Source organism: Vidua chalybeata, chromosome 7 (assembly GCF_026979565.1).
Source record: "Vidua chalybeata isolate OUT-0048 chromosome 7, bVidCha1 merged haplotype, whole genome shotgun sequence".
Taxonomy (NCBI): domain Eukaryota; kingdom Metazoa; phylum Chordata; class Aves; order Passeriformes; family Viduidae; genus Vidua; species Vidua chalybeata.
Genome location: NC_071536.1, coordinates 13,519,521 through 13,545,278, shown reverse-complemented (window position 1 = coordinate 13,545,278; position 25,758 = coordinate 13,519,521). Strand labels below are relative to the sequence as shown.

Below are 25,758 nucleotides of genomic sequence, written 5' to 3'. Positions count from 1 at the left end.
CAAGGAGGGATCAGGCAGGTTTGGTGCACTGTTTGCCCCAGAAACAGCTCTTACTACAAGCTGGCACAGCCAAATTGTGGGAATGCCCAAATAGTGGAGGCTGCAGGCCAGTCTTGGCAGCAAAGCTTTACTCACTTGTGCATCAGCTAAGGCAGAATCTGGGCTGTGAACAGGCTGTGTCTGAGAAAATGCAAGGTCAGAAAGTCATGCTATGGTGGGCCAGTCCCAGGGTGACCATCCATCATTAATGAGGGATGTAGACAGCCAGGAGGGTGAGGGTGGGCTGGTCAGGGCTCTGTTCTTATTACCTCCTTCATACAATTGGTGCTTAACGAGGTGTTTATTTCAGTTTTGTGCTGAAAAAAAGCCAGTGCAAATGAGTGATAGTAGAAAGTCCAGCTACCAAGCTCTGATCCCCATCTGATCCCAGTTTTTACTCTTTCCTTTTCACTGCATATTGTGTCTAAGGCTGTGGCTGATACCGCACCAGCAAAGTGTGATGGGACATCACTCACTCCTCTGGGAATAGAGCTGGCACAGCAGGCCATGTGAGTGCTCCCTAATCCTCATCAGCACCCTAGAACTTGGACAGCCTGACCTAAGCTCATTTCCATCTATTGCCTGGGCTGCCAGGCACTAGATCCCATCAGAAAAGGGAGATCTGTCCCCCCCCACCCCAAAAGAGATCAAAGTGAGCATTTGCCCTTGCCTTCTGCCTGCTCTGCTGCTTTTCGGCAGTAAATTTCCCTTTTGTTTGGTTGTTATCTTTTATTATATTTATTTTTTTCTTTCTGTTAGTGATCAAGTGCCTGTGAGTGGTGACAGTAAAATGACATAGAAACCAAAGTCTAATTTTTTCCACAGATGGATTGTAGCAGAAGGAGAAAAGTGCAAATGCATTTTCTCAAGTGTCCTGTGTTTGGGGGTATGAAAGGGTTGTGAGTTGCTTCAGTTCCCTTACAGCAGCAACAGAAGGCAGAATGCCATGGAAAGGGGGCTTATTCTGAGCATGCTTTATATATTTTATTCCTGATTTCACCATGATTCTCCCCTCACCAATGAACACCAAAGACATCTTGCAACAATGGACCCCTGTAGCTAAAAATAGAAGAGAAAGGAATTTATAGAGATGGTTTTGGAGGCAGAAATAAAATTAAACAGCCATGTGTAACTCCTGAACAACAGCCTGCAGAAAACCCCCGAGGTGCACATTAGCACATCTCTTTCCTTATATAACGGTTGGTTTTCCAGACATGCCCCAGATGAGAGCACTTCTCCACTCCAAGGCGCCTTTCCACAGGGATCTGGCAACATGGCTTGAGGGAGGCAGCCTGGGGATGAGCAGCAAAGCACAGGGGAGCCTTTGCTCTCCTGTCTCAAGGGAGGGCAGCAGCATGCTAGCAGCTGAAATTCCCTCCTGAATCAGAACTTGCCTCAAGAGCACTTTGCAGCTGGATTTTATTCCTCCCTTTGCACGAAGTATTTTGGCTACCTTCCCCACCTAGCCCCCCGCATAAGTTAGCAGTGACTGCTGGAAGCCTCTTCCTATCAGCAGTGCTTATAAGGGGGTGAAAACAACAAGACGAAGAGTAAAAAATAGAGGCTCTTTATAGCGTCCATTTTTTGTCTTCAAGGCATTTTTGAAGTTGTTTTCTGATCTAATAGGGTTGTTTTCTCTCCTTCTCTATTTTCCTTTTTCTCTCCCTTTTTCCTTTTCTTTATTTTTTTTTCTTTCCCTTTAACTGGATAACTGCATTTTTTTCATTTCTCAGAAATTCTGGTCAGATTTTTTGAGGAGATAAGGAAATAATCCAAAGCACAGTCGAATGATTACAAACCCCCACAATACTATGATTACCCAAGACATAATTGGATACAACAAATTCAAAACAAACTTCCGAGAAATCCTAAGCAGTTTTGTCTGTGCCATTGCCCGCCACTCCCCCCACACCAGCCTAGCTCTCTCCCTGCTGCCATTGGTTTTTTGTCATTTTAGTCACTGAAATCCAGTGAAATCCCTTCAGATTCAGAGCAATTATAGCCCGTTTCTCTCTGTTGTTGTCAGAGTCAGTTATTTCCATAAGGGCAAAACAAGGGCAAGCTCTGTGAGCATCTTTTGCCTCAGCATAGGCAAAAATGGCCCCAAAAGGTTCAGACTGAGATCAGATTCATCTCTGCATTGTTCAGACACCCAAAGCCCAGGTCTAGTCAGTAAGAGTGATTTAAAGTACTTCTGTTGTCAGTGCAGAAGAACAATTAATCCCATCCCAAGCTGGGTGTGAGAAATCTGCTTCCACTGAGCATAGAGGACATTTAGTTGGCTAAACCTAGATGTGGTACAGGCTTTTTAGTTCTGTGCACAAAGCCGTATCAGAGCCTGTGTCTATGAGGACTGAGTCTCTTCTCACACCAGGATAAATTAGGAGTGATTACCCTTAAAATGATGATTTACACATGTGTAAAACCAGTTCAAGTCAAAGGAGAATCCAATTCATCTGCTGTATTTATAATTAATTACTCTGATTAAGGGCTGGCAGCTAAGATCAAACTTCATTGCTCTTGTTTCATCAGACAACAGTGGTGCTTGCCTCTGCTATCATGGCTGTAAAAAAAATAATTTAAAAGTCCTCAGTAGCTTCTAGAACAATTTAACCTTTGAAGGGCATGTCCTGCAGTTGCTCAAGATTGTCTAAACATCACAGGAAAGTTTTTTTGCCTTTCGCAATGTAACCACCCATGAAATAAGGATCTGGTTGGAATACAAAAGACCATGAAGATGGGTGGTGACACAGAAAAATCTACTAAGCCAGCTAGTATGTAATGGACATTAATTCTAGCCACCTCTTGATTGCACAACCAGCACAGAGATGCTGGTTCACCATTTCTTAACTATATCTATACTGCTGCTGCTATTCAATTTCTAAGAAACTGTCTGTTCTTAGAGGATGTTCAAAAAACCTTATGATTTTTATAACAATTTCTGAGAAATAAACTTCCCACTACTTTTTCAAAGGAAGAAGAATTGCATTTACTAGCTGCCATTGTGGCTAAGCACAGGCCTTCCCCAGCTACCTGCAGAACATTAACACCTGCCAAATTTCACTAGAATTGCAATTTCTCTTCCTCTCCTCAGCAGATGCATTCAAGACACAGTGACATGTGGTTCAAGCAGATCAGAGGTCTTGAAGGCTCAAGTCAGACCTGGGCATTCCCAAATTTAGGGTTGTTGGCATGCAGTCTGTACCAATTTGTCTCCCTGTCTATCTAGGCCAGATTTCTCCAATATAATATAATCTCTCCAGTCAAGACTGGCTTCTATTCTTGGCTGTGCTGCAAACTTCCTGTGTGACCTTGGGGCAGACACTGCTCCTCTCTGCCTTCCTACCTCCCATCATGAGAATCCCATCATTACTGTTTGCCAGCTGCAGTCTTGAGCCCCATGGAAACGCCTATAAATAATAGCTCCAAATTAAACATTGGAGAAGTTCAGGTTAGAGCCTTGCCTCTCTCTCCAGTCCTGGCAAGCACTGGAAATGGGGCTTTGCTGAGTGCAAGTCCTCACCTACTTCAAATCATAGCTCTAGAGAGAGACAGAGGAAGCTGCCAGCTAGGTCAGAGCTTGGCCAGTGTTCCTTAGGCTTTGAAGCAAGGCTTGCACAAGTTTATGTATTCAGAGGACTCGTGATATGGCTGTGAACATATGAATAATTTGTTATTCATGTTTCTCCCTATCCTAAGCTGATGTCCCTGTAATGCCCTTGAAACAGGTTTCGGGGGGAAGGACTCAGCATCTCTTGGCACCTGGGGGTGAAGGTCAACAGGGCTGTTGATTTTGTGTTCAGCAGTATGGGTCACTAAACTGTGTTGTTGAGTGTCCCTCTGGAGAGGAGCACCCAGAGGAATGTCACAGGCTTTCTGGTGCTGCTCCCCAGATAGGTTGTAGCACTTTTGGAGCTCAGCAGTGCGTGGGTGGGCACCTGGGAGGTCTGTCCTGGCCCTAGGGGATCATGGAGCACAGCTCAGTGGTCAGGGAGCAGATAGCCTATTTTACAGCAGAAAAGGACTGAAAAGCTGGAGGTCTTCTCATAATCGCTACAGCTGGGGCTTGTTTGCCTTTGTTGCACCTCATTTGGGAAGCCAGCAGCAAAGTGACTTGGGAGAAAGGAAAGCCTGGGAAGCAGTGAGGTTGAGTGGAGGAAAAAGCAAGCAAACAAGCATGAATAATACAGGCTGTAGAAGTGCTTTATAATTATTTATAAAAGCTCTCTTAACATCAGCAAAGCACTTTCTACTAAAAAATCTGTAATAAAAATGCAGCAATATTTGTAAGCATTGTACTTTCTAGTTTAATTCTGTTAAATGACTTCAAGAAGACCATCTAAGCCTTGTATTTCCCTTCTTTCTCAGCCTCCATTGTCTGGGCAGTTAAAAGCACTTCAGCATTGCCTCCCAGCCTCAAAACTCCCTGGTGAAAAGCAGTCTGAGGTGGTTTCAAACCAATTCACTGGCATTCTCACTCAAGTGACAGTTCAGAATATCTTGCCATTGTGCCATTGGAGAAGCAGCCAACTGTGGTCACCTTCCCTGCAAAAGAAGAGATGGTTAATCAATTCGTTATACTTGTGGGTTACAGAGGTTGCACCCTGCCCTCACATGTTTATGCTTGGCTCATTAGAGCAATGCCTAGGTGTGGAGAGGTGGCCATGAAATGTACTTGGAGATGGCAGCTTTCCCAGTGGAGGTAATGCCAGAGAGGTCAGCCCACAAGAATGTTGGTGCATGTTGACTGAAACAACGGATTTGGTTACATGAGTGAAATGCAAATTGCTGGGCACTGTATGAGATAGTCTGAACACCATTGCAGCATAAATGTGTCCCACCCAGCTGCACCCTAGGCCACAGTTATCTGAAAATGAAATGGTTCAAGTAGAAAGCATGGTTGGGTTTTCTTCCAATTTTTCTTCTTGTTTTTCACAAGGGAAGAAGAAAGTCTAGAAACCATACTTAAGCTTAACAGGAGTGAAGATTTGGCCAAACTGGATTGTAACTTGTCCAGTGACCCGGAATGAGGAGAATGGGGTTTATCAGTTTGTTTGATGGAGGGCCAAGGCATGGACATGACTAAAGTGCATGGTTCCAAAAGAATCTGTGGTGGGGATTAGCTGGCATTCTTGCTGAAGTTTGGAAGTTTAACAGTTTTGATTGGCTGTCTTTGGTGTTTCATTTTGAAAGCCTAAAGCTTAATTGCTGTGATGGAGAGGAAGTAGGGGCTCCTGCTCATCTGGGCTGGTGCTATCTCCCAAGTGTAATACTTCCGCAATTCACACTCTGTTTATATGACACAAAGAAAAGGTTTTGCCTCATGCAGAGCAGAGAACTTGGGCCAAGATTTTTTGACTAGGGAAGAAAACTCTTACACATTTCTATTAATTTTACATTTGGCAAAATATTATTTCCTGACCTTCTCTTAAAGGCTTTTTTGAGTTGCTTTTAACATTTGATTTATTTAGGATTAGCTCCAGTGTGAGAAAGCAAAGTTAGATGCTTGAATGAAGCCAAATAGGGCTTAATTTCAGGAGGCAAATATTTCCTGATGATTTACTTACTAGATTCATTCTTTTAATTTTCCATTTGGAGATTGCCCATGAGCAGATTGCAATATTCCCTAATTGTATGTATTATTGGAAGTCTGTCACCCATTCAATAAGCAAAAATTTCTCGGTCCAGAACTTGCTTCTGAAACTCCAGGGCTCCTACAGAACTGGGTGGCTTGAGGAGCCATGTGGACAGCACTAGGATATTTGTTGTGCTGGCCACAGCAGAAGCTGTGATCATTGCAGTCAAGCAGCTGAAGCCTTGTACTGTGTTGGCAAGGTACAACCCCATGAGGGCACAAACAGATGTGATTCCCTGGGATGAAGCTAACCTCTGCCTGTGCATGAAAATGGCATTTTTACAGTCCACTCCATTAACTGTGTTTTGCCAACATTCATGTTTTTGCCAAATTAATTTTTTGCCACATACTCACAATTTCACTAGTAGCCACTAGTTCTGCAGCACAGATGTGCACTTCAGATGTGGAAGGGCTGCAAGCATGCTGAAAGCAAGTAGTTATTTAGAGAACAAAATGTCCCCGCTGTTTGCTCAGTACTACTTTAAACAAATAGACAAACAAGGAGGAAAAAATTCTACTTAGAAGAAGCCCTAACACTGCCTTCTATGTTCCTCCTCCCTGGAGAGATGGTAGGATGAAGCTACACATGATGGACATTAGTGGGGTCACGCAGGGTGCTGCTGACTGGTGTCAGGGTAATAAGGGTCACAAGGTGATAGGGGCTAGGCTGAGCTGAGAGAGCAGGGGGAGCAGATCTTCATTTGCATTGCTGTGTGTCCACACACCAGCTAAGCCAAATGCTCTTCCTCTTCGAGTGCCACTTCCCAAGACCGCTTGGATTTCACCTTGGCCAAGCCAATTGACTCTGTAATGAAGTTAAAGGCTGGGCAATTGCAGCTAGTTGAGTGCTCAGTCCAGCGTAGACAGGATTTTATCTGCAGGCATTTTGCTTCTGGCTCTCAGCCTGATTTAATCCCAGAAAGGAGTGAAACCAAAGCTGTCTGGGCCATCTTTCTTTGTGGAGGAGCACACTAAGTCCCTGTAAGTTTGTTTTGAGGCTGTTGCTCGTTGATATGTGCTTTGCAGAACGGGAATGAGTCACATGAGGATCATTCTGTATCCAGCAAGCTACTTCTCCTTTCAACTCTCCATTCTCAAACAGAAGATCTTGTGACAAAGAAGAAAGGCAGATTCCTGGCAGCCTGGAATTGCTTTTTTTCTCCCTGGCCCCTTAAGAAGAGCTGTAGTATGTTGTTCAAACAGGTTGATACAAAGCAAATAAACAGTCCTAGAGAGATGGTCAGTTTCTGTAAATAGCAGCCTGCTGGCCACAGAGGAGAGGGGCGGGAGAACGTGGGTGTTAGAAAGCAGCTGAAGAACAAGATGTACACGTAAAAGCTGTTTTTTTCTTCACAGTACACAGAGCCTGATACTACTACCTTGCCTACTCATGGCCTAGAAAATATGAAGGGATCTGTGGCAGTTTCACCTTCCAGCCCAGCTTTGCAACAAGCTTTTGTCTCTGCACTAGGAGGCAATTCTTCTAACCCTATGCATTCCTCCTCCAGACCATTCACATACCCAGACCAGTGGGCAGGTGGAACATCTTCAATTGGGGTTTAGCAAAGGCAGGTTGCAGTTACAGGGTGTACAGGATCAGCAATAATGAGTATGGGTACCCAGCTCTTACACAAAACTTCTCATCCACAGAAAATCTTCACTAGCACTTGATAGAAGAGGATTAATATTAATGTCCAAGTGCTAAGTGAGTGTACTTGCCATGTTTGCCATGCATGCTTGATACCAGTTGGTATTAGTGCACAAAAGAGCTACCTGCTCACAGAGATTGAACACTGACAGTCTCACTTGGCACGTACTTGGCCAAATCCCACATGGATACTGGAATAAAGTGAGCTCTGCCAAACAGCACAATGGCACTTCAGAAGAGAGCTCAGGGGAGGAGAGCAACCCCAGGACAGCTGTGTCTGAGCTTTTCCCATGCCAAAGGAGTTTTGTGGAAATGGAGGTAAAGCGTATCCTAAATTTTGCATGTTGGCTGTGAAGGTGAAGCGGATATATGTGCAACAAACTAATGATGTGAATGACAGCAGAGGAAAGGACCTAAACGTAGTCAGACAAAAGAGATAAAATGTTCTGGGGTCTGTGGTGTGGTGTGCTGTGATTAAGAGAGTTCCAGGTACCTGTGTGGAAGATGTTCTGTGAAATAGGCAGATACCAAGAGTGGTTTTTGTTTGTGCCTGGCATCCTGAAGCATCTCCCTGACAGATGGTTTCCCTGCCATTTCACCTGCCTCTGCAGGTACGACTACATCGAGATCCGTGATGGGGACAATGAAGCGGCAGACCTGCTGGGCAAGCACTGTGGGAACATTGCACCTCCTACCATCATCTCTTCTGGCCCCTCTCTCTATATCAAGTTCACCTCAGACTACGCACGGCAAGGTGCCGGCTTCTCTCTGCGCTATGAGATCTACAAGACAGGTGAGTGTCTGAGTCAGTGCCTGTCTCCCAGACTGTTTGACACAATTATCGTTGTCTGAAGATGCTTTTGACCACCTTTTCAATGTGATTTCTAGCATATTTTCCAGAGATAAAGGACTTTTTTTTTTTTTCTTTTAATTGAAGCAAGTCTGTGCATCACATTTCCAAGAAGGTAAAGATGTTAGTGGCACATGACAGTGCATTTTTGGATCACAGTGTGACAATTAAAACTGGGCTCCTCCTTAAATGCTCTCTTGTATTTGAGGACTAGAAACATGTATCTTTACTCCCTGCCATGTGTGGAGCTTGTTAGGGCTAAAAGGGGATTGTCCCTCTGTTAGAAGTGCATGGAGCTCCCCCTCCTGTGGAGTTGTGATTCAGGGTTAATCAATGATGCTGTGTTTTCTCTCCACGGATGTGGGGTTTGTAGCTGGGGAGCTCTAGTCTTCAAGTGATTGCTGTCAGCAATGCTGTCAAAGTCTGAGGCAGCACCCTTCCAGGCTGATATAAGAGGAACTGTTCATAATTCTATTTAATACTTAACTACTATTGGGGAAAGAAAAATCTGCTCAAAGCCCTTTTAATAGTGTTTCTGTCTAAATATTTGCCAGAATTTTGTGCCTGGGAATAAAGGCTTGAAAAAATAGCCTCTGCTCTGTGTGCATGTGAGAGAGGTGTGCCTGCATGCTGAGCGATCAGGGGAGTGTTTTGTGTGAGCACGCGGGCACCTGCCCTGCGCCCACATTCCTTCGGTGATGTGATGGAAGACAACACACATGGCTTTCAGTCATTGTATCCAGCACAAAAAAAAAATGTCTGTGCCATGGGAAGAACCAAAAAGGAGCGCAATAGGGTTGCTTATCCAGCATCTCTAAAGAAAAGATGGGGAGCACAGGCAGCAGTGCCCAGGGGCCCTGGGCCAGCTGTGCAGCAGGCAGAGGTACACAGACAGCCCACAACCTGGCTGTAGGTAGATTTGAATGTGGAGACTTTGCTGCAAGAGAATGAGACGCCCTAAATTCATTGTGAATCAATGAGGACAGGACATGTGTGAAGGTTCAGATAGATGAGGAAAGTGCTGTTGCTGGTGGTTGCCTGGACTGCATAACTGGCTATTGAGCTGCTGAGCAGCCAGCTCACCACCACTGTTAGTTTATGGTTAGGATGCAGATTAGTCCTGAAAATTGAGTGATTCAGTCAGATATTGAGGTTTGCTAAGGCCAGTTGCCATCAGTGATGATGGCAAAGAATGCAGGTGGCATTGAATGACCCAGGTGAAAGGTGTCAGGTGGCAAAGAATGACCTGCCTCAGCCCCCCTTGCCTCTCCCTCCCTGCTCACACCTCCTGTGAGCCCAGCAGGATGTGCTGGGTTGTGCCTGACCTCACACTGCATCCATGTCCTGACTCAGGGACATGTGGAGTGGTCCAGCAATGTGGAGTGGTCCAGCTGGCTGAGGTGGCCTGGCCATGCTGTGGGAAGGGATGGCAGACAGGAACCCTGTCGGCCTGGTTGGGAGTCAGTAAGGGACCAAATCTATGAGGAAAGGAGAAGTTGTTCCTGGGAGGGAGAGAGAGGAATCAAGGGCTGATCTGGAGGAGAGCAGGTATTGGATGGAGCTGAGTTTGTGTCCCTCCATGAAAGTCCCTGAAGTACTGCCTTCAGGTCTGAAGTGGTGCTGGGGCTCCTTTTGTCACTGCCACCCCTGCAGGCAGCCATCCTCTCCAGATACAGCCACACTTTCTTACAGCCACAGCTCAGGAAATCAAGCCTGGCAAGGCAGGTTCTGGCACAGGACAAGCCTGTGACTCAGGAGCACTCCCAACCCACATCTGCCTGGCCCCAGGCCCCGTCAGGGTTCCAGAGAGGGTGGTGGTGGGCAGTGCTGCCTGCAGGGCTGCTGCAGGACAAGCAAACCCTGCCTTTTGTTGGCAGGCAGGCAGGGGCCAACTTTCCATCTGAGCTGTCAGGGTAACCAGCAAGGGTGTCACCAGCTTTAAAAGGTCATTAGATTGTCATTGTCCACATCAGTAAAGGCAGCAGTGGCTGCAGATTCCTTTTGTCTTAAAGGTGACCTAAAAACCCAAATCTTTTCAATGGAGCATTTATTTCACCGCCTTGTGCTAAATTTCCCTTATCACAGTGTGAGAGAGAAGCAATCTGCATACAAACAACCACATGCCATTCTTTGAATCCCCTGATGGGTATCAGTCAGCAGTCTGTGGGCTGACAAGAGGCCTGCCATGGCTGGTCCAGCTTCCCTGCTGCTCCCTTTGTGAGTCAGTTTCGAAGGGCCGGCCTGAGCTCTCCAGGGCTGGGCATCAAAGTCTCCTCTCAGGCTGGCCTGTGCTGCCGAAGTCAGCATGACTCCCGTTGATTATCTGCAGCTTCCTTATAAAAAGCTGATGATTGTGTTTGCTGCTATTAGCCAAAATATAGACAAAGATGCCAAATGCGATAAGAAGTCCAAGTGAGACAAGTGTTGTCTAATGTGGTGACAATAGTTACGTCTTGCCTGTCTCTAGAGGACAGTCCCTGACTCTGGGTTTAGCCTTTGGGTTCCTCCCTAGCTCGGAGCTTGTGTTATTTTCACTATTTATCTGTTCGTCTTTCAGGTTCTTTGGAACAAAGTACACCTATATCCCTGTTCATGGCATTATGCTGTGATTTGTGCTTGGCCTTTTTTTTTTGCCTCTGCATTTTACCCCACAGGTTCACACCAGAAAAGCTGGCTGCTTCATTAGATAATCAATTAAGAGCCTCTCCTGAGTAGCTCTCCAGCCAGGCACTGCATAATGCAGTGCAAGATAATGCAGTGCTATTACTGCAGGCTGCTGGCCTGACTCTGTAGGTTAATGCTGAATTGAATAACAAGTCTGCCATTAGTCCTGGGAAGGCTGGTGTTGCCTGGAAGAGCTGGAGCAAGAGGGTTTGTAGAGGAGGAGAGTGTCCCAGTAAAAGTGAAGCAGAAACCTTTGTGAATGCTAGTGCCAGGTTGCAGCAGTGGCCAGCAGCCTCTCTAACACCCCCTTTCTCCTCTGATAGCTCCAGGCTGCAGATTTCTGTTGCCTATTGTCCTGGCAAGGGTTTCAAAGTCACCGTGGTATGAATATGACACAAATTGCCCTTTCCCCAAGCACCCCGAGGCACCTTGGCTGTATGAGAGGGGGCACCGAGCTGGCCCAGCTGCAGCCAAGGCCAGTGCTGAGGTCAGCAATAAATAAGAGGCAACATTGTCTGTCCTCCCCACCACGCAAAGGTCTTCCTTAAGGATAGAAATAACTTGCATTTCTGGTGTGGATGGCTCATTCTGTGAAAAAGAGGGCTCTGTTCCTGCTCTCAGCAGAGACCCCCCCTGCCATGGCCTCTGTTATCCCCACTCTTAATGTGGCCACGTTGTAGAGACGTATGCTGGAGCTGGCCCCTGTCCCTTGTGTGGGTCTCGGGAGGGAGGTGGAGGCTGCAGGCTAACTGTGCACTTCTCAAGGGTTTGCAGCAAACAGTGGAGACATTGGCACCCTCCCACAGGCCCTTTCACTGTGTAAATATTTGTGCTTACGGATTTTCTCAAGAGGAAACTGAGGCACAGATATCTGTGCTGGAAGGCTGGAGTTTGCAGGTGACTGGCCCATGGGAACAGCCTTTCCAAAATGAATACATCCCATTACTCCTCTCTGGCCCATCCCAGGCAGCTCCTTCCCCAAACGGGGCTCCTCCACCAGACTTGGGGTCGCTGTGGCACCTTGCCTGTATGGCTGCAGGTAGCAGCTGTGTCATGAGTACTGTGGATAGCAGCTCCCTGCGTTCCAGCCGGCCTCTCTGCAGGCTCTGCAGCAGCACACAGGTCTGCCAGCTCAGTTTGGGGGATGGGTTAAAGTGGAAAGTGCCAGCTGGGGAAGACAGGCCAGCTTAGTGTGGCCTCCCTGTCCACCACCACTGGTGTGAGGGACATAGCACGGTGCTGGCCTGCTATGACAGCAATGGCTTTGGATAGGATCCAAAAGTCTAGTCCTGGTTTTGAGGTAATTGTCAGGATGATCAGCAGTGGTGTACAGATTATGTCTGCAAAGCTGTCTAAGAGATTTTGAACCATGTTGTCCACTACAGTACCTCATGGACCTTGTCTCTCCATATGTGGAAAGCTTTGAAAATCACCTTCTCACTTCTTGCAGTAATTCCCACAGCTCTTGAGCTGCAGGACATTTCCAGAAGTGAATACACAGCCCTACTAAACTCAGAATGAGGTTTTCACAGTGCCAAGTTGTTGGCATTAAGCTTCATTGTTGCTAAGGCTCTGGGTTTTTCCTGCTGCTACAGGCTCCGAGGACTGCTCCAGAAACTTCACTGCCTCCAACGGCACTATTGAGTCTCCGGGTTTCCCTGACAAGTATCCACACAACCTGGACTGCATCTTCACCATCATAGCCAAGCCAAAGACAGAAATCCTCCTCCACTTTCTGCTTTTTGACCTCGAGCATGACCCACTGCAGTCAGGGGAAGGAGACTGCAAGTATGACTGGCTAGACATCTGGGATGGCATCCCTCAGGGTAAGCCACAGGGTGCTGCACTGCTTTCCTTGGCCCTTCCTGGTGTCTCACAAAGCTCCAAAACTGTGCAGTCTGTGTCTGAACACCAAGGGTGCCTAACCTCAAAGGTGGCTGCATGGGCAACCTGCCATTAGGGCACTCCATAGCTAGCTTGGGGACAGTGTGCCTGCAGAAGGCAGCATTCATTAAACCACAAACTACTGCTCTGTTGTAATCACTGATCTGAAAAGCCCCATGGGACACTCCAAACACCAGCAGTTCTCCCTCAGGGAAGGGCAGTGGGTTCATGCAACGATGGGAGGACCTCCCTACCTTATAGCAAAACCGAGAAACAGAGCATCCTGGAGCATTTCCCAGCAAATGCAGAGCAATGTCTGCTGCAGTGGATATTTCTGCACTGCATGGCACCAGGCCAATGTATATAAAAAATAGCCCATCCCCAAAGCCTATCTTTTTAATCCTGATCAGCAAAGAGCTGGTGACCCAGGAGGCCAGTGGAAAAGCAGGCATTACCTTCGCTGCTCTTTCTTTTGCAGTCGGCCCCTTGATAGGCAGGTATTGCGGTATTAATATGCCATCGGACATCCGCTCGACCACCGGCGTCCTCTCCCTCACCTTCCACACAGACCTGGCAGTGGCTAAGGATGGTTTCTCTGCTCAGTACTACTTGATCCACCAGGAAGTCCCAGAAAGTAAGTTGGAAATGTGTGTGCATGACTTAGTTGTGTCCCCTGTGTTTCCCATCTTTCATTTAGCATATGCAAGAGTGAAGCAGGCAAAAGTGTGTCCAGGGACTGGTTCTCCATCAGCAGCGCAGACAGCAGTTTCACTCAGGTCTGTTCTCTATTTTGATAGAAGTAAGATATCAGTAAGAATTTCACTTTCTGACCTTTTGTTGACTTTTCACTTGCTTGTGAAGTCTTCTCAATACCTTTTGGGCTTGAATCCTTCATGTATGTACTCAGCCCAAAGGATTTAGGGGAAGATTTCAGCCCAGCATGTGCAGCAGATTCATTAAAGCATGGGGGAAAATATGCGCTCTTTCTCTCTCTCTAGTTTTCCAGAAATTCACAGTCCCAAACCACAAATTGGAATTTCTTGGCTGTCTAATTAAAGATTGCTTAAAGCTCTAAGAATTTCCAGCCAAATTTTGTTTTATAACCCTTAATAAGGGAGGTAAATTGATATGGAGTGAGGAAATAAGTTGTGTGTTTTGAGAAAGAAGAGCATTTTGATTCTTTTTGATAACACTTGCAGGCAAGTAAAGGTTTCATTTGTTTTCCCATGGTATTTTTGCCTCAGAGCTACTGTTCTTGACCTCTGTTCGCAGTGAATCTCTGATACAACAGAAGAAGCCTTCAGGACACCTCTCAGTCCCAGAGAAAGAGAGGGAGTCCCTGACCTGCCACTGAAAGCCTGTGACAGAGAGCAGGGGAGAGTAGAGGTTGTGCAGCACCAGGGCGGCAGGGTTACAACCTCTTAGACTGTGATTGAGTAAGGGATGTTCTGCTGAGACTGTGAGAGTTACAGACAAGCATGAGCTCTTCACCACTACCTATTGCCACACTCAGTTGATCTGTTCTTTAATCCCTTTTCTGTTCTGGATTTGCAAATAAGATGTTAAACACAAAGCTTGAGAAATCAAGCACAAGAGCCTTTGTTAAAGTGCCAGGCCTGTTTTTATTTATGGTGGTGTAAATTGAAACTTTAATAATAGCACTGACATCCTAACCTGGCCCATCATTTCCACCCAAGGTTGACTTGACCACATTAAAAACACAGGCAGTTTGGTGGAGCCCCATTGGTTTACAGCAGCAGCACGCTTGGACCCATGCAGTATTTTCTATCACTGTTTTCTTTGCTATTGTTTTTATGGGACAGCTGCTATAAAATAGATGGCATGTGCCATAAAACTGAGCTAATTGTGACTTCTAAAGCCTTAGAAGTGAGGAGATCCAAAGAAAAGCATAGCAGTGTCTTCCATAATCTTGTCTGGTTAATCCCTATGGGCCTGATACCACATACAGTGCATGCAGATAGACACAGACACATACACACATGCATTCCTGCTCTCACATGCTCACAAAACCTTTAGAGCTGCCCATTCCAATCCTTGATGTTCCTGCTTGCAACAGTAAGCACCCTCCTAATGTGTCTGTCCTATTCCTTGCCTTGTCAGTGCTTAGATTTCACCTACAGCCTTCAAAATGGGAGCTTTGTGGCAAGGGTACTTGAAATATCTTGGTGGAGGTGAAGGGAGGGAAGGGACAGAATTGTGTCAAAACTGAGCAAAGGTGAAGAAGATAGAGAAAGGAACAAAGATCCAGACTGTATTAGTGTTCAGAGGGCCATGCAAACACAAAGCTGCCCTATCTATAATTTTTCAGTGCCATCTGTGAACACACAACATGCAAGATGGTGCAGATCTGTTCATCTTTCCAGACAGGCAGCTTTACTCAGGGTTAGCTGGAGAGATTAGTTCAGGGCTGCCTTTCACTTGGGGGTGAAGTACTGAGACTGTAAACCAATCTCTGTGTGTGTGTCTGCTCTAGACTTTCAGTGCAATATGCCTCTGGGGATGGAGTCTGGCAGGATCTCCAACATGCAGATCAGTGCCTCCTCCACCTATTCAGATGGGCGATGGACACCTCAGCAGAGCCGGCTCAACAGTGATGACAACGGCTGGACCCCCAATGTAGACAGCAACAAAGAGTACCTCCAGGTACCTTTCCAGCCCCCTCTCCTCTCCCCCCACCAAATGGAGTGTCATGCTGTTAAACTGACCCTTGCCCATAAGGGTTGTTGAATTTTTTATTGCCTCTGTGGCTCATGGGGAGCAAGCAGCAGGGGAGCTGCAGTGCCTCGGTGAAATGCAGCAGGCTGGCTCTCCCATTAGCTTGCCCTCACAAGGACTGATTCCATCCGCTGTCTCTCTCCCACCCCCTCCTTTCTGCCCAAACCTTGATGGACTTTCCATCAGACTGACAGAGACTGAGAGACCTCTGCCACTTACAAGGGCCACTGACTCTGCCACTGGCCTGAGGACCAAAGTCTCCAGGGGGTGCATAGAAAAACAACTAGAATAATATTTATCTCATCAGTGATGCAGGGAGTGTGAGCGGGCTGATGTCAGGCGGGGGGCTGACAGAGCAAAGGCTTTCCCTGGGAGCTGGTTAGAGCCACAGTGTGTCCACACACAGCTTCTGGCTGTGTCACATCGCCGGGAGACACTGCTTGCTAAAGGGCACTACGAGCAGGAGGTGGTGAATGTCATTGCCTCTAGCAGACATCTCATTCTTCATTCATGGCAGGGCTACTAAGCCAGCTCTGCTGACCTTTCTCAACCCGTGTTGTAAAACACAGAAAAAAAACAGCAAGGCAAAACCAAGAGCTGCAGCACTTACTAATTGGATATTATGCTTTTATTTTACATGGAAAAAGTCAGTCTCTGTCCTGCTTTAATGGATGTGCGCTTCTGTGCAGATCCTATTGCTTGGTCTGAGGCAGGAAAAAGGCTTTGTGATGGTCCTATATAAACAGACATCAAGATTCTTAGCTACTCTTGTCCCAGGATCCTATCCTGCTGTCAGCCCTAAAAAGGGTGTGGCTGTTAAACTGTGCGCCCATAGATAAAGTGAGACAGGCTGAATTTGAACCTTTTAATTTTTCAGAGACAGAGAGGAACTAATTAGCCACACTAGACTCTCAAGTCACCACTCCCTTTCTTGTCCCTTTTTCCCCTGGCAAGGTGGACCTCCACTTCCTGACTGTGCTCACAGCCATTGCCACACAGGGTGCCATCTCGAGAGAAACCCAGAAGGGCTACTATGTCCGTACCTACAAGCTGGAGATCAGCACCAACGGGGAGGACTGGATGATGTACCGGCACGGGAAAAACCACAAGGTAATGTCCTTTTTGTCTCTTCTGCCTGTACCTTGGTGAGTCTTGCGGCCAACAAGAGGGAAGAGAACTGAGAGATTTTGCAGGCCCAGAGGGTTTAATCGATGAGGGACCCTTTTTCTGATGATGGCTAAAAGACTGATGATACTCTGAGTAGAAATAGTCCTTTCTCCTCTGCACAGCAATGAGGAAACTATTCCTTGGAAAACCTGGCTGCTGCTGCATCTTTCATGGTGGTGAGAGTATGTTCTTTGACTGCAAATGAAGGAGAAAATGTTTTCACAGCCTGTGTTTTGCCGTATAAGATTCTGGAGCTTTTGTGGTCGTAGACCCGTCTGCATGCAGGGTTAACAATCACAAAACCACATGAAACTGTAGTTCAGGAGTTACTGAGGCCTGGAAATGAAAGGGCACAAATCCTAAGAGGCAATTGCACCATCCCAGAGAACAAAATGAGCAATAAATAAGGAGAAACAATTCAAGCTGCCAGAGCTGTGAGATCTGCGCTAAGCAGGCATGGTCAGCAAGGCTGCGTTGAGCCCTGGGAGCTGTGCATGCTCTTGCTGTGTTTCTGGGACACCCACAGAGGTGGGAGCAAGGAGGAGGGAGGGTAAATATGGGTATTCATCTGTTTCACACTGTATGGATGCTGGTGTGTGGCCAGGAAGGATAATCTTGGAGTGGTCTGCATGGGAAGTGTATGGGAAGACGTATGTATGGTGCCGGGCTGTTTTTTCTGTCTATTGCTTTGGTCATGTGGTTGTTCCCTGGTTAAGGGTGCCTCAAGAAAGTGCTTCCCTGCTCTTCTGTGGCACCCGCCAGCACTGCTGCTGTGTTCAGGTCCTCCCTGCTGATGTGCCGTAGTGTGTCTCTGTGAACTCTGGCTGGGGTCCCACACACCTCCCCCCACACACATGTCCCAGTAATTTTTGATTGCTCAGCACTTCTATTAAATTAGCTGTCCCTCTTCTTTGCTGGCACAGGCACTGCTGGCGTGAAATGCAGTAGCCTGCCTTGTCCAGGATTCATCCAGACATTTCCTTCCCCTCCGGGCTGTGTGATTTCCCCTGCCCCACAAGTGTGTCTTAGGTTCAAATTCCCTCTACTTCCCAGAATGAGTCCTCTCTGTGCAGAGGTACCTATCAGGGTCCCATACCTGCAATATTTGGAGTATTTAAGCTCCTCATGTGCCAGTGAGGGAGTGTTAGTCCTATTTTAGAAGTAGGGAAGTGGAGGCACAGGGCAGCCCAGCACCACATAGGGGAGTCCTCAGCTGGCCTGGAGGGTGGTTTTAGTTGCAGAAGAGAATAAATATTCCATCCTTGCAGTGCTGGGCGTTGGACACTGCATCCTCAGCCAGGGTGGAGCAGGACAGCATGATGGGTTTCAGTGCTGCTAAGTGCTAAAAGACCCTAAATAAAACCTGGCTGGTGTCAATCCAAAACAATCCTACAACCACCTGAATCGCCACCATTTCAGGACTTGGCCCTTGATTTCTGTCAGCTTTTTCCTACTCTGTTTTCTCTTTTCATTAAAAAAGTGGAAAAAAATCAAACCTCTTCTTTTTTACTCCTCTATTCCAGTATCAATTCATTCCCACATTCTGGCCTTCATTTAGCAGACACCTCCCAAGGCTGGAGGACAAGTAATTGCTTTTTGGTGGCTCGGCTACCCCTTGCATCTGGGTGACTGCTTTCCTGCCCCGCCAAACAACTGGCTGCCAGCTGCTGAGCTACAGTGGGGCCAGGGCAAGGCCACTTGCTCACAGACCTGGTGCCGGGGGGCGCTGGTCCCACATTCCGTGCCCGCATTAATCTGGGCAAGCTCCCAGATGTCTGTGCTCGCGGGGCAGGTCCCTCCCTGCATCAGTGCGCAGCTCGGCGCAGCCCGGGCTGCAGCACTGGAGCAAACCATGCCAAAGAGATTCGTCAAGTCTGCCGCAGCTTGATTTGGTGCCATGAGGAGCAGGGAGGGAGGGGAAGGTGTGGACAGACAGGAACTCTCTATATATATATATACAGATCGATACATATACATATATACAGACACATACATATGTGCACATATGTATATCTGCACATACACACGTATATATGAACATGCACACATAGGCATATGGGGTGTACCAAACACTGCTTGGAATTTCTGCCAGCTCTGTGGGCCAAAAGCAATGCTCTGCCATGTATAGGTGGGTCAGCTAACATTCACATCTTCATCAGGGAGCTAATGCAAGAGAAAACCAGTGAGTGCAGGAGGTGTGGGGAGGGGATGATGCTCCCTGCAGAGGATGGGAAGCTCTCACCGCCTCTCTTTTGCCCCCTGCTTCCCCTCCCTCCGGTGTTTCAGATGACAGTGGGGCCAGGGTGTTTCCCTGCCAAATGTGGTGGCTCACCTTTGAGTCCCCAGCTGCTGGCACACAGCAGTAAGGGAAATGGGAAAGGCAGGATGGAGCAGCGGAAAATGTGATTAATATGTGCTCACAGCAGACAGGGCTGGCTGGGCTGTTTCCGTGCTGTGCTATGTTTCTGGGATGGGGAGGCAGTGGGAGGGCAGCTGGCAGGAGTGGAGCTCCACACTCACTCCCTCCCCTTCCTACCCCATTCCTGCCAGGTTTTCCTCCTTCCTGGCAGCCCACTCCCCAGAAAGCCTGGCCCAGACATCCCTGTGTCCAGGGGGTGGTGCTCTGTCTTTCCCTCACGCATGGAGCCAGGGTGGGAGGCTAACCCAGCAACCTGGCCAGAGGTGCTGCACTGTGTCCCTGAGAGGGGAGACAGGGAGAAGAGTGGCCACCACCACGTGCCATCCTCACCAGCATGCCCCTACCACGGGACAGGGCCAAACCAACCTTACTGCAGAAAAGCTGGTATGGCTCTTGCCCTCCCTGTTATGTCCACCTCCTGTGACCTGGGGCCAGGCAGATGGCCTCTGAGGTTTGAGGTTATCTTCCAGGCATCAGCCTGGTGTTTGTGCCGAGATCTTATCTAATGGTTTGCAAATGTCTTTAGAAAACAACTCTTCTTGAACCCAAGGAAGGAAAAGAGCACCTGACAGGATTTGACCTTTTGTTTTTGGCCATTTTCTTCACCTGGCAGGATTTGACCTTTTATTTTTCTTTGGACAGGCTCAACTACAAAGATTTTATCAGAAAACCAAGTTCTCCTCCATTCTGATCCGCTTCCTTCTTTGTAGCATCTCGGGTTCCAGCTCCCATATGGTGTGAGCCGCTCCATCTTAAGTAACTGTGGAGATGAGCTCGCAGGAATCACCTAGTGTGGCAAGGGACTGGGATGGGATGGATTTCAGGATTTGGAGTAGGTTTGGGCCATAATGAGTGCTGCTCTCTGTCTCCATTGCTCTGCGTTTTCAGACACATTTCTTTTCAGAATCTATAGAAGTCAATGGACGAGACATGGCAGCAAGATCCAGCTGATGTGCATTTTTCATTTCTTACTAATTTTGATGGTTTTGTGCTTGTTATTAGTTAACTTTCCTGAGTGGCATTTCAGGTGGTAGGTGCACAAAGACTGAATTGCTGCAAGGAGCAGTATCTCAGCTGTTACACTGGAGCAGGGAACATCAGAGGTTTTTGGCACTGGCAGTGAATATTGAGGATGACTCTTTGGAGACCCTTGTACCTTCCCTTAGGAGTGTTCCTCTGTCTTTTCAGTTCTTAATCAGGTCTCCTGTATTTATTCACCTGAGGAAGAAGAGAAAAGCTTTCAGTCCTGTGGCTTTTTTTATCTGGAAAATTCAGGAAAAGCTGGTGCAATGAGCCAGAGGGCCACAAGTGTTTCTGCACAGAGACATCATGGTGCAGAGGATTTGCCCAGAAACATCCAGGTCCCAGCCTGCTTCTGCTGCTTTTGCAGGCAGGACAAAGACATCAGGCTTTGCCAAAGGCAAACTTGTGCATTCACCCTTGGTGCAGTACCTGGGGAGAATTACAGCCCTGGCTTTCCTAGCAAGGCTGCAGCTTTGTATTTCTGGGCCTGATATCTCCTTTGCAGGCTAACATAGTACTACTCCTCGTGTCCCTGATGACTCCCAAATCTGAGTGGAGCCTCTCAAAGACACGGAGCTGGCAAGCCCAGCCCAGCACACTGTGCCTTGCCCAGACACAGTGCTCTGTTAAGTGTTGCCAAGTATCATTTTTCTTTTAACTCCTTGTTCCTGGATTTAATAAATCCAGAACTATCCACCCTCCACTTGAGCCAGAATCCTCCCACCATCAAACATGCCCCATTTTATGCCTTCCCTATCTGACAAGGGAAATAATCTCCCCTACTTTTCTCCTTCATGCTTCTCTGTCTAAATCCTGAAGCCCTAATCCTGTTAGCATGCTCTGTTCCAGGGCTCTGTCTCCACAGGAGTAACATAATCCTGCAGTAAATCTAGTGGGTCCAAAGAGACACATACATAGGGATGAAGGCAGGGCTGCTGCCGTCCTTGGCCTTCTCCTCTTCCTCCCACAGTCATTTTCTTCAGCATCCAAAGAAATTGCATAGTAGCCAAGCAGCATAATAAATAAAGCAGGAGAGAGGTTACCTCTTCCCCCTCCCGGACTCACTGCCTCTTCAATTTCATGGCACTTTTTTGTCTCCCTGTCCTTCATCTCCTTCACTCCAAACTGCCCATGGCACAATTCCCATATCCACTGGAACTAATGTAGCTTCAGCAATTCCCCCCATCACCCTATGATGGTTCCAACATGTCAAAAATGCAACTTGTAAATGCTGGTGTGGAGCTTGCATGTGTATGCACATGGAAAACTTTTGCAGTCCTCCTCTAGCCTAGACATCATGTCCCCTACTTTTACAGCCTTTCCCTTACCACTTTCTTTCTGCAGCAAATTAATTAAGCAGGTCAGCTCTCATTGATTATCAATTTAATTTCACATGCAGACCTGCTGTCTGGACGAAAAGTCTGGAAGTAAACATACAGTGTATGAGGAGAAGATGGGCAGCTCTTTGATGATGGGCAGCAGTGAAAGCGAGTTCCCTTGACTGTTTCTTGGAAGGTGCTTTTAATTTGTTAATGGTTTACCCATTCGTCTTTTGGCTCCATTACCCTTCAGTGTGTGTGCATGTGCATACACATGTATGCTCTCCACTGAGTGTATATCTATTTATCTATCTATCTATCTCCCTAGATCACAGCCAGGTATTTTTTTTTTCTGCTGGTGTAAATTACTGTGACTTCTTATACTTCGATGGTGATATGTTGATTTACACCATTCGAAGACTTGGCTCGAAATATGTGCTGAGTGGGATGGGAAGCAGATAGGACGGGAGGAATAGCAATGTTCTATTTTGGTAGAGAGGGAAGAAATCTTTGCTTTCTTGGCACTCCCAATTTCACACATTTTCTTGCTAGTTCTTCCTATGCTTTGAGTGCTAAATTGAGGCAGGATCTAGAGCCTGTTGAAGTCAATGGGCTTCTCTCCACAGTGTGTTGGGGCTCTGGGGTCAGCATTTTCAGGACAGGGAAACCAGACGGTCAGGGTCAGACTCTGGTCAGCAGCATCACGACCTGCAGGCTCACAATGCATTGAGAAGGAGGCTGAAAGAGCAGGCATGTGGGAATACCTCATGTCTCTAACAGCACCAAGCACATGCCCCCTGAAAGTGGCCCCTTTCTGTTATGCTGAACAGGGTGTGAAGCGATGACTTGCCGTGATCAGTTGGGGCTGTTCAGAAGCGAGGTTCAATGGAACAGATCCTACCAGTGCAGCTGATAGCAGAGCTGGAAGTCAGGTGCCAATTCTGCCCTCACAAGCTGGCAGTCTGGAGTGTCATGGCCCAGATTCAGAGTTCATAGCTTGTTGAATGTGATCTAGCCTGAGTAAGTTGCTGATTTCTTAACCTAAAGCAGAATTGAAATTGCTCTTCTTGGAAGCAGGTAGTTGGGACCAAGGTTGCCTAAGAGATGTTTTCAGCGATGCTTATAGTAATGATAAAGTTTTTGGGCTCAGTCTTTCTTCTGCTTTCTATCAAGTTTGACTATGCAGAAGTCAGCAACAAATTATGCTGGTGTAAATTTGGATTCTGGCCCCTGATGCTCGTATGTGCGAAGTGAGCTAAAAAAGAACAAAACTTGAAATATGTTAAATCAAAAAGAGCAGCAAACCTCGTGAGTGACTGTTGAACATGCTGGTCCATATGCAACCTTTGGCTCATGGAGTCTTCACAGTGCTGATGGTGGGAAGCAAATAGAGGTTGCCAGGAGAAGACTGGACTTGCTGCCCTTGGACATCTGCTGGGGCCCCCATTAGGAGCCATCCTCTGGGACAGAGGGACCTTTGGTCTGACCTGTAATGCTGCTCCTTGTGCTAAAATAGTTGCACGGGCTCAGATAAACACTTCCTGTCCTCCGGTGTTAGGTTCAGAGGTAAGGTGTTGTGTGTCAGCCTCTGTGTTGGCATAAAGCTGAAGGCTCTGCTGTGGTGTGGAAATAGATCCTTTTAAATTGTTTGTGTGTATGTGTCTGTGTGTCTGTGCCCGCAGCTTTACAAGACACATACACACACATGCACACACACACATATGCCTGGAGAGTGTTTCACTGTGACCACTCTTCTTATAGCCCTCCTGCTGGAAAAAAGGGGTATTTGGTGTCTGCTGAGCAAGGAAAAAGATGGGAAGTGAGGTCAGACAGAATAAAATAGGATATTAAAAACACATAAACCATGCTGTGTTGCTAAACGGTAGCAGCGTGATATATATTCTCTAGATTAGCATTTCTGCTCAAGTTCACATCAACCCCTCATCCCAATTACCAGCCAGATTTGCAACTGATTCCCCCTGTGGGGTGGCTGCTCCCTGCCCTGAAGGAGTGGATAGCGATGTGCAGGGGCAGCCCAGAGCTAGCTGGGGTGCTGTGAACAGCCCCGTAAACACCCTCTGCACACCCTGCTGTGCTGGATCTTGGGTAAAGAGAAGTAACATGTGCCATCTGCAAGCCTAGAGCCACAGGAGGCTCACAAAATGCTTCCTAGCTGCTATTCAAGGCAAGGGGCCAGGATACTGCCTCACCCCTTCTTCTGTCCTCAGTTGTTTGACTCTTGCCTCCCACAGGAGACTGGTGCCAGAGATTACACTCTCCTGCTTTCCTGAGATAAACTTACTGGGAACTCTTGTGCTCAGTACACATACACATGGTACTTGTGGGAGCTTGCAGAAGAACCCAGCCTAGCATCTCAGTGTGGATGTGGTTCCTAGCTGAGATGGGAGGATAGTCTAACCCTGTCCTGAAGTGCTTGGAGTGAAAGCAGGCAATGCCTGCAGCCTTGGTCAGTGATCTCTAGAGTTTTATGCTGGGGCAGAGAAAGGGTTGAAAATTATCCTCCCCTTGGGTATTTCCTTTTTCCTTCCCTTTTCTTTCCCACTATGGCTTTGCAGCCTAAAATAGAAACAGATGTACCCAGTCCTTGTCCAGCCTATTTTAAAAATGGGCAGAAGAGGTGGATCTAACATCCATCTGGTAGTTATTGATTATGGCCATCTGGTAAGGCAGCGGCCTTTTCATACCATGTGGGATCATAAACTCCCGAAAAGCTGTCTCCATGTGTCAGGCTGCATGTGCATGGGAGAGGCAAAGGCAAGGGGCTGGCTGAGGCAGCAGCTTGTCACCCCAGGCAGAGGTGCATCCTTCCTGCTCACATCACTGCTTGCACGTGATGTTTCTGAGTGGAGCTCAGTGTAAGGATGCATCAGGATGTTTGGGGGCATCTTGTCATTTGTGCTGTAGCAGATCTAGGTCTGGGGGCAAGCTTGAGGCAGCTGAGGTCTGATAGTCTGATGTGCCTCGAAGTGCTGTGAGTGCAGTCAGGCAGAAGGCTCCTGGCCCTCCTGCCTGGTAGGTGAGTCCATCCACCATGCTGTCCTATGACATGTGAGTGGCTACATGTCCCTTCTGGCCTCTGGTGCTTGCCCTGGTTGGAGGCTGGCCCTGACCAGAAAGCCTTTCCTTGGTTTTCCCTGCTGAGATTATTTTGACTGTTTATCTGGTGAGGATGTAACAGCGTGTGCAAATGTACATTTGTGCCTCCCTTCCCTTGCAGACATTTCAGGCCAATGAGGATGCCACAGAGGTTGTTCTCAACAAGATCCACAGCCCAGTGCTCACACGCTTTGTGCGCATCCGTCCCCAGACCTGGCACAACGGCATCGCCCTGAGGCTGGAGCTGTATGGCTGCCGCATCACTGGTGAGGGTCCTCTCCTTGCCTTGGCTTCAGTGCTCCTCTCTGTCCTTCCAGCAGCCTGTCCTGGCGTGCTGTCCCTTGCCACTTCATGGCTGCTTGCGGTGAGAATGGTGACACTGTGACTAGCACCGAGACATCCATCACAAGGGATGCTCTTGGAGGGACAGGACTGCAGCTCCTGGAGGGAGGGGGAAATGCCCAGCTGGTGTTGGTTTAGTGTCCAGAGCCTAATGCCATGAGGAGAACTGTAAGCACTTCACTTCAATTACCCTGACTGTTCATGGCCTTTCCTTCCCTGCAGATTCACCCTGCTCCAACTTGCTGGGAATGCTTTCTGGCCTCATTCCTGACTCACAGATCTCTGCCTCTTCCATCAGAGGCTATGACTGGTCTCCCAGCATGGCCCGCCTGGTGAGCAGCCGCTCGGGCTGGTTTCCCCGTGTGCCCCAAGCCCAGCCTGGGGAGGAGTGGCTGCAGGTAGACCTTGGCGTCCCGAAGAACATTAGAGGTGTTATTATTCAGGGGGCTCGTGGAGGGGACAGCGTGACCACCACTGAGTCCCGTTCCTTTGTGAAGAAGTTTAAGGTGGCCTACAGCATGAATGGAAAGGACTGGGACTTCATCCAGGACCCCAAAACAATGCAAGCCAAGGTAGGCACTGCCTGGAGCAGCTGCGAAACAGGACATTTTTCTGACTAGCTTTAGTCTGCCTGATGGGGTCTTGGGAAGTTGGCCGAGCACTCCCACAGAGACTTTGGGAGCTTGGGGTTGTCACCATGAAATCCCAGGTTGTGTCCCTTGTTGCTGCTCCAAATCTGTACTAGAGGCCGTAAGTTCCACCCTTCCCCAGGGATGGCAATTTCTTTTCATTTTCTATTGTGGACCAGGCATGGGGATGTGGACATCACCTGCTGCTTCTCCCAGCTCCTGCAGGTCGGAGTCCAAAAGATGGTGTGTTTTATTATGTTTTGTGTAAAACAATTATGTTTTACAC

At 47.7% G+C, this 25,758-nt stretch overlaps 1 protein-coding gene across 4 annotated transcripts in view; it reads left to right on the top strand.

Annotated features, from left to right (window-relative positions):
- Positions 1–25,758, top strand: part of NRP2 (neuropilin 2) — an 88,691-nt gene that overhangs the window by 20,709 nt on the left and 42,224 nt on the right. For all 4 annotated transcript variants that reach the window (XM_053947490.1, XM_053947489.1, XM_053947492.1 and 1 more), the window contains exons 3-9: positions 7,934–8,115; positions 12,432–12,662; positions 13,199–13,354; positions 15,215–15,384; positions 16,411–16,566; positions 24,623–24,767; positions 25,066–25,415. In XM_053947490.1, the coding sequence (XP_053803465.1) occupies positions 7,934–8,115; positions 12,432–12,662; positions 13,199–13,354; positions 15,215–15,384; positions 16,411–16,566; positions 24,623–24,767; positions 25,066–25,415 (1,390 nt within the window). The remainder of the gene's footprint in view (positions 1–7,933; positions 8,116–12,431; positions 12,663–13,198; positions 13,355–15,214; positions 15,385–16,410; positions 16,567–24,622; positions 24,768–25,065; positions 25,416–25,758) is intronic.